The 15,937-nt window shown below is 36.6% G+C and overlaps 1 protein-coding gene across 1 annotated transcript in view; it reads right to left on the bottom strand.

The window, feature by feature from the left end:
- Nucleotides 1-15,937, bottom strand: part of LOC106871622 (protein scribble homolog) — a 698,511-nt gene that overhangs the window by 86,832 nt on the left and 595,742 nt on the right. Inside the window, exons 35-36 of the mRNA XM_052966764.1 lie at nt 11,001-11,097; nt 4,609-4,665 (exon numbers count right to left, since the gene is read on the bottom strand). Of these exons, the coding sequence (XP_052822724.1) occupies nt 4,609-4,665; nt 11,001-11,097 (154 nt within the window). The remainder of the gene's footprint in view (nt 1-4,608; nt 4,666-11,000; nt 11,098-15,937) is intronic.

Genomic DNA, 15,937 nt, shown 5'->3' with positions numbered 1-15,937 from the left:
TAAAAGCACCCACTACACTCTCTGAGTGGTTGGCGTTAGGAAGGGCATCCAGCTGTAGAAACTCTGCCAAATTAGACTGGAGCCTGGTGTTGCCATCCGGTTTCACCAGTCCTCAGACAAATCGTCCAACCCATGTTAGCATGGAAAGCGGACGTTAAACGATGATGATGATGATGATGATGATGATACACACACACACACACACACACATGCACATACACACATATACATACACATACATGTATATATATAAATATATATGTTCATATATACATATATACAAACATATACATATATAGAGGCAGTGTAGGTAGAAACTCCATAAGATGTACCCAGTGCAAGCTATGGACACATAAGAGGTGCAGCAATATCAGAGGAAGATTAACAGGGAAAGTAGTCTTTGTGTGTGGCAGGTACAATAAATACAAGAAATGAAACGAAAATAGACTCCATCAAATGCTAAGGGGGATACCTAGAAGTAATAAACAGCTCCCTTTATGTAGGTGACCAAGCCAGCAGTGTAGCTGCTACAATAAGAATAGGCTGGGAAAAGTTAAGAGAGCTTCTGTCTCTGTTGGTAACAAAAGGCCTCTCCCTCAGAATGAAAGGCAGACTGTATGCTGCCTGTGTGTAAACAGCCATGCTCCTCAGAGGACATGCAAAGGCTTGAAAGAAATGAAGCTAGTATGCTTCGCTGGATGTGCATACGTGTTTTGAGAGAAAACTGGGTATAAGAAGCATCATATGTGGCATGCAAGAGAGACAAATGTGTTGGTATGGTCATGTGACTGCAGAGGACATGCAAAGGCTGGAAAGAAATGAAGCTAGTATGCTTTGCTGGATGTGCAATGTCAGTGTGCATGAGTGACAGAACATAAGTGTCTTGACAGAAAAATGGGTATAAGAGGCATCAGATATGGCATGCAAGAGAGACAACTGCATTAGTATGGTCATGTGATACATATAGATGAGGACAGCTATGTAAAGAAGTGCTTATCTCTAACTGTGGAGAGAACCTATGGAAGAGGTAGACCCAAGAAGACATGGGACGAGGTGGTGAAGCATGATCTTTGAATGTTGGATCTGACGGAGGTGGTGACTAGTGATTGAGACCTTTGCAATATGTCGTGCCTGTGAAGAATCATCAACCCAGATGCCATCATAGTTGTCGTCGTTGCTGGTGTCATGTAAATGGTACCCATGAAACTGAAATTGTAGCTGTTGCTGGTAGCATGATCTCCAAATATTGGGCCTCACAGAGGTGAGGGACGAGGTATTGAAGCATGATCCTCTTGGAGGGGTTGCCGTTAGGAAGGACATCCAGCCGTAGAAACCATGCCAAATAAGACTGGAACCTGGTGCAACTCTTCAGTTTACCAGTTCCAGTTAAACTGTCTAACCCATGTCAGCATGGAAAGTGGGTGTTAAGTGATAATGATATATATATAGAGAGAGAGGGGGGGAGAGAGTATAGTGTTCCTGATCTGATCAATAAAACGGCTTACTCATGAAATTAACATGCAAGTAACTGAGTGCTCCACAGACATGCATACCCTTGATGTAGTTCTCTTCTCAAGGGGTTTCAGTGTGATACAGAATGTGACAAGGCTGGCTCTTTGAAATACAGATGCAACTCATTTTTGCCAGCTTAGTGGATTGGAGCAACATGAAATAAAGTATCTTGCTCAAAGACCCAATGTACTGCTGGGTATTGAACTCCTGACCTTATGATTGTGAGCCAAACATCCTAAACCCTAATCCACATGCCTTCATATGAAGGTACATGGCTTAGTGTTTAGGGTATTCAGCTCAGTCATAAGATTCTGAGTTCAATTCCTCATAGCAAGATACATTATTTACTATTGCTCCAGTCCACTCAGCTGGCAAAAATGAGTTGTACCTGTAATTCAAAGGGCCAGCCTTGTCACATTCTGTGTAACGTTGATTCTCCCTGAGAACTACATTAAAGTTACATATGTCAGTGTTGTGCTAAGCCATGTACACATTCATAAGCAGGCTGTTTTGTTATTGGATCAACTGGAACCCTTGTCATCATAACCAATGAAGAGCCATTCTTATTCCATATAGAGTAGCATAACATTACCTGGTCAGATTTCTGGCAGGCTGACATCCAGTGCCTCAGATTCCTAATCCAGGCTCTCCATAACACTTTATTAAGTCCAACAAACCTTCTTACAAGAGGCAGAAATGAAATACCATCCTGTCCCTTGAGTACTAATAGAGGGTCCCTTCAACATCTCAGCAGCTGCCTCAGAGCTTTAGCTGATAGCAACTACTGCTGGAAGGTATGAAAGAATGGGGTAGCAGAGAATTTTATCAGATAGCTAGAAGAGAGGTGAGGAGGCAGGGGAGAGACAAACAATGAGAGGTATGCTAATAATGATCTGCATCATGGCATGAGTTGTTTCAATTGTAAGGCAATGTACCAGAGAAAATCAACATGTGGGAAAGAAATGTTTGTGGAAGGATGATGGCAAGCTTGCATTTAGTGGTTTTGAAAAGAGTAAAATACATTCATTGATACTGAAATAAAAGATCACAAACTGGAAGTATACAAATATAAATTACAAGGACTGCTTGATAATTTTCTAATTTCTGCTTCATCTCTCTTGTAGATCCATTTATGGTTGATGTGGTCAATAGTTGTTCAATTCTCAAACCTCTTATTATGGAATTTTCTGCTGTGGAAATGGAACTAATGGAATTACAAGAGGACCTGGTCTAAAGAGGATTCATAAATCCTAGTTTACAATTGAGTTTTGAAAACAAGTTCCAGAAATAAAATATTCTGAAAACTAGTATGTGACTCAATTTTCAGTACAACATACTGCTGTGAATCACTGTACTCTGAAGTTGGTGAAACTAAAGCATCATGCAACCCTTACAAATAATCATTTGATGATTTCTGGATGGAGGGATGGATGGAGGGATGTATGTATGTATGTATGTATGTATGTATGTATGTATGTATGTATGTATTTGTCTAATTCATGCTAGCATGGAAAACAGACATTAAATGATAATGATGAAAATGACATATATATCATCATCATTCTCATCATCGATTTAATGGCCACTTTCCCATGCTCACATTGGTTGGATGGAATGTGTTGAGGTGGATTTTTCTACAGCCAGATGCCCTTCCTGTTGTCAACCCTCACCTGTTTCCAAAAAAAGGTAATATTTCTCCATAACTAGACAAGTTTTCAAGGAAGATTGAAAATGAAGGACACTGCTTCAACTATTATTACTTAATATTCTAAAATCAATCTCAACACATAACAACAATAAATAATATATTTAAACATAGTATTATTACAAGCAATAATATAAATAAACATCATTAAATATAAATAATATTAATAATAACAATATAGACATAACAATAAATATTATTAAATAATATAAATTTCACTAATCATTATTAATTAAACATCAATAAAATTAAATAACTTATTTATACTCAAATATAAATACTATTAAGTTCCTATTATTATTTGTGACATTTAAATAATATTTATATATATTAACACCAAAAAATTCTTTTACAACTATCATGTGAAGTTAAAGGAGATAGTAACACACACACACACACACATGCACTTGCACACGCACACACACACAAAGTTTCTTTCAGTTTCCATCTACCAAATCTGCTCACAAGCCTTTGGTTGTCCTAGAGGTATAATAATAGACACATGCCCAAGGTGCCATGCAGTGGGACTGAACCCAAAACTATGTGCTTGGGATGTAAACTTCTTACCACACATCCACGGTTTCACCTACCTCTGTGTGTGTGTGTGTGTGTGTGTGTGTGTGTGTGTGTGTGTGTGTGTGCACATGTGTTTGTGATGCATGCATTTGCTATGAAATGCCATCAGATATAGTAAGGTTTAGTCATTCCAAAGGTGATGGTCTAGAAGTGTGTTATATATGAGTTCTGAATATATCTTGATGTGAGCTTATTATTTCCAGATGTGTACTGTCATGTATCTTGTATATAAATGTAAAAACATTTGTGAGTGGATGGATCTGTATTACTTGAGTATGTGTTGGTAGAGCATGGGTAAGGTGCCTATACAGTAGCTCTTCTCTTTCCACACCAGTGATGTCATCCAAGGAAAGGGCAAGGACTGCTACAGTACGGCACAAGTGTCACCACAGGAATTGCTGTAATGAAGTTGAAGACAATGTTGGGTTGCCTTATGGACACCAGCTCTTACTCTATAGCTAATTAAATCAAATCCAGTCTTTGATTGGTGCTGCCATCTTCTTCATCTAACTCAAAAGAATAAAAGGCAAAGCTGCAGAATAAATGACCTGAACAGATAAAAGAAAGTTTGTTCAAAGCTCTAACAATTGTCATCAACTGCTCTATTTTTGTGTATATGTGTACCTGTCCCTGCTCTCCAAGTTTTAGATCATAGCAGGAGGTTGTGATATTTCTGCCTTTTCCACAGGGATCAATAATAAAAATGCAACAGCATCAACTGTGAATTTGAAACCAGATTCGAAAACTGATTTGCTTATCAGAGCATCGAAGCACTTGCTACACATACATACACAATTTACAGATGAAACCATTACCTTCATATTGTTTCATACGAGCTACTTCATGTTCTGATAGGTAACTGAACTGCTTTGCTGAAAAAAAAATATAAATAAATGTATAAACACTAATGACTAAATGTATTTTCATAACTTGTCAATTTAACTTTATTTTAAACATGCTTTTTGAACCTCAACATTCCAAATTTTCACAGTAAAATATATACATGTTAATAGATTACTTCATATGCCATGTGGAGTAATGTGTAATTAATGTTCATTTGTTTATTGTTAAAGTAATAAGCATTCTGTAAGTAAACAGACCAAGAAAATATGTGATTCAGCTCTACTGCATCTGAGGAAAATATAGTAAAAGTAAAATCTCAAAATTCAGTTGGTAAATACAAGCTCTCTTTAACTTCAATTTCACTCCAAATCAATCTTCATATTGGTTTCAAAATTTGGCACAAGACCAGCAATTCCAAGGGAGGGTGAAAGTCAATTACATTAACCCCATTACTCAATTGATACTTATTTTATCAACCCCAAAAGGGTCTCTTTAAAATAATTATCCAAAAACAAATTCATTATCATTGGCAGTAGAGCAACAGAGTTGTTAGAATATTGGACAAAATGCCTTGCAGTATTTCTTCAAGCTCTTATGAGTCTAAATCCTGCTGAGGTCAATTTTGCTTTTCATCCTTTTGGGGTTGATAAAATAAAGTACCAGTTTAGTACATGGACTGATATATAAACTAACCCTTCCTCCTCTCAAATCTCAAGTCTTGTGCCTATATTAGAAAATTTCATAGTTAAAGCATTATTGACAGTACTGGTAATGGTCATTAAATTGTCAGATAAAATGCTTTGAAGTATTTGTTACACCTCTTTACATTCTGAGTTTAAGTCTTTTTGTCTTTCTTTTGGGGTTGATACCAATCAAGTACTGGCATCAATGGTATCAACTAACTTCCGTTCCCACATTTTAGGCTTGTGATTATGATAAAAATATACTGCACTGAACAAAATGCTTAGTGGAATTTCTTCTGGCTTTACATTCTGAGTTCAAATTCCACTGAGGTCAACTTTGCCTTTCCTCTTTTGGGGGTTGATAAAATGAGTACCACTCGAACACTGGGGTTGATGTAATCAACTATCTCCATCCCCACAAATTTCAGGTTTATTATTATTATTATTTGGATAATTTCTCCATCTCTTTTAGAGATTCATTATCATCTGTTGGGACTGATGGAGGAATTTATTTCCTGGTTGTACATGAGAATATCTGACCAGTGAGCCTTGAGCTCCCTGTCAATGTGCAACGGCATATCCCAGAGCATGGTTGCTTTGCCATTCTCAAAGACCTTTTTGGTATATATCTATGCAATCTCTTTTCTGTTGGTATTTCATAATGCTAGCATTACTTCCAGTGTATGTAAGACCTAGCTCTGTCATGACTTCATGTTTTTTTTTCTTGGCTAACACAAGGTAGCCAGAGAAAATGCAGTTAACCACCACCACCACCACCACCATTATTATTATTCTTGTTGTTGTTGCAGCTGCTACTGGCATTCTAGTAAGCCATGCTTAACTTTGGCTCCAGAAAATTTGTCAACAAATTGATGTTTTTACCCTGAAATTCACTGTTTCAATTTCATTTTTGTATAAACATAGAAAAAGAAGTGAGCTACTAATTGCTTATGAGCTTCTTTTTTGTATAAAGACCTCTATTTCTTGAGGGACTTTCTGATTTAAGTTTTGCATCATATAATAGAAAAGTTTGTTTTCCTTTCATTTTTCATCATGGATTCAATAATAATCATTAAAGGAAGAAGGTACATCAATGTGAGAAGGGCAGAGATGGAAGAGAGTGACATTAATGTTATGAAGAAGAAGAGAGAAGCACTAGTCAGCCTTGCTGCTGAAACAAAGCAAATCTGTGTCATCTCATCACAAAGTAGATGGCAGGATCAACAACAGCAACATGGAAAATAGAAAAAATAACTGCAGCAGCAACAGTAACAATATCAATGAATTTTCACCTTTGCCAACCAACCACACCAACAACATAGACATCATCTTCACAACTACTAGCCTTGCAACTTTATCCACAGTCACAGATATTACCACAAGCACATTCATTTTGGAGCATGGAAACACCACCATCTCCTCCAACAACAGTAGCAACTACAACAACAACAATATCAACAACAAAATTCACTCATTTGTAGGAGTAACAAGGTTTCTGGAGCAAGTTTCCTTGATTGAAGCAGAAAAGCTCCTCAACAGAAGAAAGAGAAAAACCTGAAACTGCTATTCCTTCAGAATTGATGGAAAGGACTGCCAAAAGAACTATTTTATGCAGATGTATTTCTATTAAAAATTAGGTGGGGTTCTGATGCTTTACATCTAAGTCAAAAAATGTTTAAAGACATTATGGACTGACATAAACTTTGTAACTTGAGTAATACAATATGACTCTATGAAAGTGAGGTTCCTCACAGAATCCTTTGCACAGAAACATCAATTGTCCAGAGTAAACATGAGGATCTGTGTGTGATAAAAATCAAAATATTAGTCATGCCACTAGACATAGACATCTGGTAGGTGGCAGCATGTGTAGTAATTAGAGGCCTGGATACCCTGGTTGAACAAGATACAATTCTGGGTCATGGTGGAAAGTAGAAAATCAAAATGCCACATTTGCAACTCCCATTTAAAAGACTTCTGCTCACAACAACAAAACAAAGCTGGAGGAAAGGTCACTAACAGCAGCAAGAAAAACACAAACTTCCATGTATGATGACAGCAACAACAACCCCAATATCGGGAGACGCATTAAAAAACAACCACAACAAAAGTAACGGTAGAGATGAACATAGCAAACAATGAATCAGTTATTCCGCAACTATCATCCCTACAGACAGGAGAGTTATCACTCATCTGCAAGTCCAGTAACTCAGAGAATCAATTACACACACACTTAGAGATCCACATCTTACTCCTAACACAAATTAAGTGGATGCAGAAACCTTATCATGTAAGGAGGGAAAAAGATGTGTCAATAAAGATGAAAGACAATTCTAAAAAAAGGTTGACCCAAATTTTAAAAATCTTGCAGACATTGGGCCCTTTTGTTTAAAGCCAGACAAACAAACCTTATGTAGGCCTTTGTGGATTCAGCCTCCTCATTGGTGTAGGAAGAATTATTCAAAGAGTCCCTTCCATTTCTTTTTTCGCTTTGAAAAATATGACTGTTCTCATAGTTCGGCATATAAATATATGCAGTCTGGGATTTATTTGGAAGCAAGGTCATTTGTTCAATGATTTCAGGTTCCTTGACATGACTGTACTAACCATCAGTGAAACTAAGATCTCTGCAGAGTATACACTCAAGTCCCATTTTTGATGACTATGAGATTTTTTCCTTGTGTAGTCTGCTGAAATCAACTGGCAGGATGGTAGTGTTATTTGAAAAATCGTTGGATCATAAGGTATGGGTAATCTTCTTGAACCTGGACAGTAAGCTGATAGTTCAGGATGTGAATGTAGATGGTTGTTTATGCCCTGACAGGAGCTGGAAGACCAGATTTCTTCAAACATCTAAAAGCATTTCTGGGAATATCTTGTGAGTGAGTGACTGGAATTGTATTTTTGAAACACAAGAATCTACCAGGTAGAGAAAAATTGCCTTCTCTGCCTGATTAATAGAGAGCAGAAGGGCATCAAGACATCATCATCATGGACTCAGCAGACAGCTGGATCCATCCCACACATGACAGCAACTGTTAGACATAACTCCACAAGACAACAATGCTCAGATGCTGAAAGAATGCATGCAGAACAATTTTCATCATTCTGTACACATCTTGGACAGGACTTTCTGACAATACTTCCATGCCTTTTTTTCTTTATATATTCTATACCATATATACTGATATATCTTTCTTTTTTCTCTTTATATTGTATGCCATCTATGCTTACATTTTTTTATCATTCGATTCTATGTAAATCCCCACACCTTAAATCTATCTTTGTATCATCCCTATCAACTATCACCCAGGTGGCAAATAAAAGAAATCATCATCATCATTATTATCGAGTAAGATAGCACTGCATGCCATCAAAGTGACACTGGGGTATAAATATATGATGCCCAATATACCCATCATGACTACCCATCTGATAAGGGTACACCAGGCACATTGCATCACAACCATGTGTGCCAGCATGGTGATCTCACACCAAGATTAATAGCACATGACCTAGCAGGTGGGGGTGTAGTCAGAATTTTCTTCAGGTCAAGTAGCTCATCAAGCTCAAAAGGTCCTTGAATAAGGGTTGCTTAAGGATAATGAATGAAACACCCATGTTTCCAGAGGTGAATTATCCAAACCGCAAAGAACAACTCTCAACACATGGAAATGATGCTCTCCCACTAATCTTGCTCATGACCATGCACATATCAGTCACTAATGGAAATGCTCAACTGGTTACGGTCAAGCAACTGACAAACAAATCTGTGGTAGTGAGCAGAATATTTGTTGTAGCCCATCTTTTACACCAAGACAAAACATGTATATGTTAACACTTCCAATCAGTCAAGATCAGAAGCCATAAGAGCTACTGCTTGGTACTGTATCAAGGTATTCGTCGTTGTCATCATTTAATGTCCATCATCCATGCTGGCATGGGTTGGGCGGTTTGACAAAGGTTGGCAAGCTGAGGGGCTGCACCAGACTCCATTCTGATTTGGCATGGTTTCTACAGCTGGGTGCCCGTCCTAATGCCAACCATTCTGAGACTTTGCCTTTTATGTGCCAGTTACATGACACCAGTATCTTCTACAACTAGAATTTCACTTGGCTTACTGGGTCTTCTACTCAAGTATGGCATGTTGCTGAAAGTTTCAGTCATTTGTCATTGCCTCCATGAGGCCCAATGCTTGAAAGTGCTTTTTACATGCCACCAGCATAGATGGTAGTTGTGTGATACAGCCAGTGAATTGTCTTTCATCTTTCATTATTCTGGCAGAATTGTTAGCATTCTGAATAAAATGCTTAGCAGCATTTCTTCCTGCCTTATGTTCTGGACTTGAGTGCTGCCAAAGTTGTCTTTGCCTCTTATCCTGTCAAAGTTGATAGAATAAGCACCAGTAGAAGACTGGTCAATGTCATAAACTGGTCCCCTCCACAAAGTTTCAAGCTTTGAGTCTATAGTAGACAGAATTATTATTATCATTGTTATAAATGTGGTGAGCAGGTAGAAACATTAGCAAGTCAAATAAAATGCTTAGTGGCATTCTTTTGGCTTTACATTCTGAATCCAAATTCTGCTAAAGCTAACTTTGCATTTCATCCTTTTGGGATTGATAAAATGAGTTTGATGAAATTGACAAGCACTGAGGTTGATGAAATTGACTAGCACCTTCCCCAAAAATTTCAGGTCTTGTGCCTATAGCAGAAAGGATTTTTATTATTATTATTATCATTATTATTATTATTATTGTTGTTGTTGTTATTATAAAGGTGATAAACTGACAGAATTGATAGTGAATTGAATGAAATGCTTACTGGCATTTCTTCTGGATCTTAATATTCTGAGTTCAAATGCTGCCAAGGTTGATTTTGTCTTTCAACCTTTCAGATTGAGCAGCACTGGGGTCAATATAATTGACTAATTCCCTCCCCCAATAATTACTGGTCTCGAGCCAAAATGTGGAACCATTAAGGTGGCAAGCTGGCAAAATCATTAGAGCATCACAAAAAAAAAATGCTTTGTAGTATTTTTCTGGCTCTTTACAGTCTGAGTTCAAATTCTGCCAAGGCTGATTCTCCTTTTCATTCTTTTTGGAGTCAATAAAATAGGTACCAGTTGAGTCAATAAAATAGGTATCCCAAAACTTCAGGTCTTATGGTTATAGTAGAAAGAATTATGTCCCTTTATATTGTGAACTCAAATCTTACTGATGTCAACTTTGCTTTTCATGCTTCTTTCTGGTGAGAGTGGTGAAATAGAGTATCAAACAAGTTCTGTCTTTATAATTGTTTGTAAAAAAGACTGTCTTTATAAATGTCTGTAAAATGTGTGGCTTTTTCCCAATGTTATAATTCATTATTATGTGAGGTCAAAGGATGGAAGAATAAAATACATGAAAGATAAAATATCAAGCAGTATTTAGTTGTGACTCTTTATGATTTTTAACTCATTCTGACTTTAAAATTCAGCTAGGTTTCAATCTGCCTTGTATCTTCTTGGGAGATGGGGGCAATAAAATAAGTTGCAGTCAAGTACTGAGGTCAATTTAAACCCTAAATCTCACTAAAGGCATTGAAGAAATGAAATTAAGACATTCCCACCTCCAGCTTGAAAAATAAAAAGTGTACAAAATAAAGGCTTAAAAAGATGTTATATAATAAATGTTAATATACTTGGTTGCCGTGGAACACCTGAAGCTTGATGTTGTATCTCTCTTTCAAAGTATTTCTGTTTTTCAGTGAAAGACATTCCTTCAGTAGGTTTTTCAGACTAAAAGAAAAAAAAAAAAAAAAAAAAAAAACACATGAAGAAACAGTATTGTAAGTCAAATAATAGCTGGATCAACATGTTTATAACAGGATAAAAGCATTCCCTCCCCTTCTTCTCACACAGTTGAAAATAATTTTCAGTCCATTACTGAATTAATTATACCAGTGATTCCCAACATGGGGTATACACCTCACAGGTGGGGCCTGGGAAAATTGTGGTAGGGGCATGGGATCCAAATTTTCCTTTTTTTTTTTTTAGTGGGACATGAAATTGTGAAAATCTTTTTCTCACAGCAAACATACTACACCTATACTCAGCCTAACCAAACTAATCCCTCCAGCCAAGCATACTGTGTGAAGACTGCTGCAGGATAGCATTATTTAAAGCTCTAGTGTGGATATTTCTTTAAGGAAAGTATATAATTATGAGAAGTCAATAAATTATTAATCTTTTTGCATATTTTATAAAAATGGTATGGTGATTTGCTGTAAAAAAATTGTCTGTGGTTGGGAAAATGAGTTTATTCTGAGCTCATTGTGATTTTTGATGCTGAAATAATAAACCATCTAGCGATAACTAATTCATGGTTTTAAGTGTGAGCAAATATTAAAGAAAATTTTCTTTTGTTCTATAATTTCAAAAAACAGAAATTTGAATGTTGAAAAACAGCTAATACAAATGGATGAATATAATTTTTGGTATACAAATGGATGAATCTAATTTTTGGTATACAAATGGATGAATCTAATTTTTGGTATACAAGTGGATGAATCTAATTTTGGGGATAGTGATGCTCTGTTATTGGCATATGTGGGGTATATTGATCAAGAGGAGTTTCAGGAAGAGATGTTCTGTGAATCATTAGAAATGGTTGTTATCACAGTTGACATCTACAGTAAAATAAAACATTCTATCATGTGCTGCATATGATGGGTAAGGAAACAGGATACTTAAAAGTGAAGGATGAAAATTCAAGCATGCTAACTGTACATTGCATCATCTACTAAGAAAACTTAGTTCCCAAGAAAATTTTCCCTGTTCTTAATAAGATTTGGTAATCTAGGATCAACTGTATTGACATCATCAAATCAAAAACCAAATCTGAATGTCTTTTTAAGCAGTTCTATGTGATTCAAACTGCAGAGCATGTTCAATTATTGCTTCATACAGAAATAAGATAGTTGTTAAAAGGAAATTACTTGAAGAGATTCATGGAATTATTTGATGAGCTCAGTGAGGTTTTGTCAATAACAGATGACTAAGCATATGTCATTTATTTGATAGATATCTTTGAGAAATTAAGTAACTTGAACAAGAAACTCCCAAGAGCAAATAGAACTTTTGTTGATCCAAAAATAAAAATTTTGGGATTCACTACAGTTTTAGAATTATGCTTAAGGAATATTTCTACAAGAAATTTCAGTCAATTTTACTGGTTGATTCAATGTGAGATAACAAATACCACCCACCATCATCATCATCATCATCATCAACGTCTAACGTCCGCTTTCCATGCTAGCATGGGTTGGACGATTTGACTGAGGACTGGCAAACCTGATGGCTGCACCAGGCTCCAATCTGATCTGGCAGAGTTTCTAGAGCTGGATGCCCTTCCTAACGCTAACCACTCCGAGAGTGTAGTGGGTGTTTTTACGTGCCACCGGTATGAGGGCCAGTCAAGTGGAACTGGCAACAGCCACGCTCAAATGGTGTTTTTTACGTGCCACCTGCATAGGAGCCAGTCCAGCGGCACTGGTAATGACCTCGCTCGAATGCTTTTTCACGTGCCACCGGCACAAGTGCCAGTAAGGTGACGCTGGTAACGATCACGCTCAAATAGTGCTTTTTACGTACCACTGGCATGGAAGCCAGACAGCTGCTCTGGCAATGATCACGCTCGGATGGTGCTGTTAGCGCTCCACTGGCACAGGTGCCAGTCATTGAATTTGGTTCGGTTTCGATTTTACTTGCCTCAACAGGTTTCCACAAGCAGAGTTTAGTGTCCAATGAAGGAAAGGTTGGCATGAGTGCCAGTCGTCAAATTTGGTTCGATTTCGATTTCACTTGCCTCAACAGGTCTTCGCAAGCAAAGTTTAGTGTCCAATGTAATTGTTGATCATTTGAAAATGCTGATAGAAGACTTCAATGACAAATTTGGTGATTTAAAGAAAATGAATTCTCCTTGGTTAACTCAACCATTGCTAGTAGATATCACTGAAGTTTCAGTGCAGTTCCAAGAAAAGTTATCAGAATTGTAACATGAATACTTTGTTCAAAATGAAAGGTACCAAGATGAGGCTATGTGATGAAGTTGAAAGGAAATGTCCTAACACTGCCATTTCAGCAAAGGAACTTTTGATTCATTTCCTTATGTCTTATTTGGTTGAGTGTGGCTTTAGTGCTGATGATGATTTGCTTTGAGCTAAGAGAAGCAGACTTGAAATTACAAAATGTGATGATTTACAGCTGAATTAAAAAAATTGTCTCCTTGAATCAAGGAAATCTGCTATAGTCACCAGGTACAATGTTCTCATTAAAGTGATTCCTTTTTATTTCTTAGTTGATAATGTACTTTTTTTTTGTACTTGGTACTTAATAAAAGAGTTACCAGTAGATTCTTTAGTATTAAATAATAGTGATAAAATATCAAAAATAAAGTTGTTTTTTCCTACCACTGGTGGGGGATACATTTTCCTGGCAAGTTATAGTGGGGGCTGGGGGAAAATAGGTCCTCTTCCAAAATTGGTTATGTCTGGTCAAAAGACATCTTTAGATATATTTTTGTCAAATAAATAATTTCAATAAGGAGCTAGTTCAATGGTTCCTAGTACAAGTGGTATATTCCACCTGAATTCACTTTACATTTTAAAAAGGCTGTTAAACTAGAACTAAGTACCCATAATATATTGGCACTGATTTAACTGACTATATCCTTCTCTTGTTATAAAACAATAAACATGTGGTTTATTAAGTGAAAAAAATGCATTGATTTGGTAAACTTTTCATTATTATGAAAGGTTTGGAGGAAGAATAGATTAAGTAGGTAGACTGACAGATAAATAAATAAGTATATAAACAGATAGATAGATAAGTAAACAATTAGCTAACCAAAGAGACAAAATGAGATAAAAAATGAGAGATTTCATGAGAATAAAATGGGAAAATTTGGATGCAAATCATAAGAAAAAAAATACAATTCAAACCCTTAAAGCCAAAGAAAACAAAACAAAAAAGAAAACCAAATGGAATAGAGGGAGTAAAGAGAAAGGGAGAGAGGCTGAGATAAAAGTTCTAATGAGGTTGTTTTTGTCATTGAGTACTTCCATTATTCTGCAAGTTCTCACTAAATTCTTTCCGATGTTCTGTCATTAGAAAGTAATTCAGACAGTCCGATGATTGAGTTGCAGATAACTCATATAACTTTCTCTTTCTATTCAGTAATCATAAAAATCAGTCTTTATGTGTATGCGTGGATGGCCAGGGTATAGACTATACAAATGAAGCTACAACTAAAGGTAATCAGTATATGTGTAAGTGTGTATATATATATATATATATATATATATATATATATATATATATACATACACACACACACACACACACACACACACACATACATCATTGAGTATGTGTGTGTGTATACGCATAGTGATCTAAAGACAATAAACACAACAAAGAACCACACATGAAGACTAAAGTTTAACAAACATGGTATTAGTTTAATAAATCAATGGAGAAAGATAGTGTCTTAATATTTTGGACATTAGTCCTTCATCAGACGAAAAAAAAAAGAAAAAGAGAAGAATAAAGTGAGAAAGTAAATGAATAAAAGAGAGAAAAAAAGAAAGAAAATGGGATACATAAGGAGGGAAGCAGTAGGAAGGCAAAAGGTAAGGAACTGGGGAGAATACTATTTAGGGGGATCGGGAGCAGTTAAGAAGGGAAGAGTAATGGCTGTGTAAATGCATGTATCTGATTGTATCTATGTCTGGGTGCAAGAACAATGATGAGTAGTGTATGTGTGTGTGTCATAGTGTGGTATTTGTGTGTATAGATGTGTGCAAGTATGAAAGTATAGTAGTGTTGGTTAGTGGAGGCAGAGTAATGTTGATGTGTAAGTGTAATTGTTAGGTAGTATGAAAGCATGTATATGAGGCAGTGAGAGTGTGTGTGTGTGTGTGGAAATAAAAGTATTTTTGAAGAACATGTGATGGCAGAAGTTAGTGGGAGGGTGTTATTTATGTGGGAGGAAGTGCATAAGCAAAAACAAGTAGGGAAAATTTATGCTAAATCTTAGATCAAGAAAGTGAAAAACCATTGTTACACACATGGTACAGAGAAGGAAAATAGCAAATGGAAGTGAGGACTAAAAATGGTCATTTTTGAGAGAAGAGCAGACACAAGGAGGGAAGCAGTAGAAGTAACCTGAGTAAGGGAGGAGGTGTTGGCAGACTAAAGAGTGGGCAGCAAAGCTGAAGTGACAGGTGGAAGAGGAAGTGAGAACGGTGACAACCAAAACAAGGAGTGCTGATATGTAGAAGAATGTATGTGCTAATGTGTCAGTGAGTGTGTGTGTGTGTGTGTAGATGTGAAGGGAGTAGATGGCCAAGGAGTGGAAGAATGTAAGTATGATAGTGCCAGTGGATGGGTGTGTATGTATGTATGTATGTATGTATATATATAATGGGCATCGGTACCATTTTCCTCTTTCTCCGTTCTTCCATTCTCCGAACTTTCCATCTTTCCGACGAAGGGCTACGCCCGAAACGTCATACACTCTCTCTTTCCTTTCCTGAGCGTCCAATAATACTATCCATATCACGTCCTCACTTTGTTG

Source organism: Octopus bimaculoides, chromosome 3, assembly GCF_001194135.2.
Source record: "Octopus bimaculoides isolate UCB-OBI-ISO-001 chromosome 3, ASM119413v2, whole genome shotgun sequence".
NCBI lineage: Eukaryota > Metazoa > Mollusca > Cephalopoda > Octopoda > Octopodidae > Octopus > Octopus bimaculoides.
This window is presented reverse-complemented; position numbering and strand designations above follow the sequence as displayed.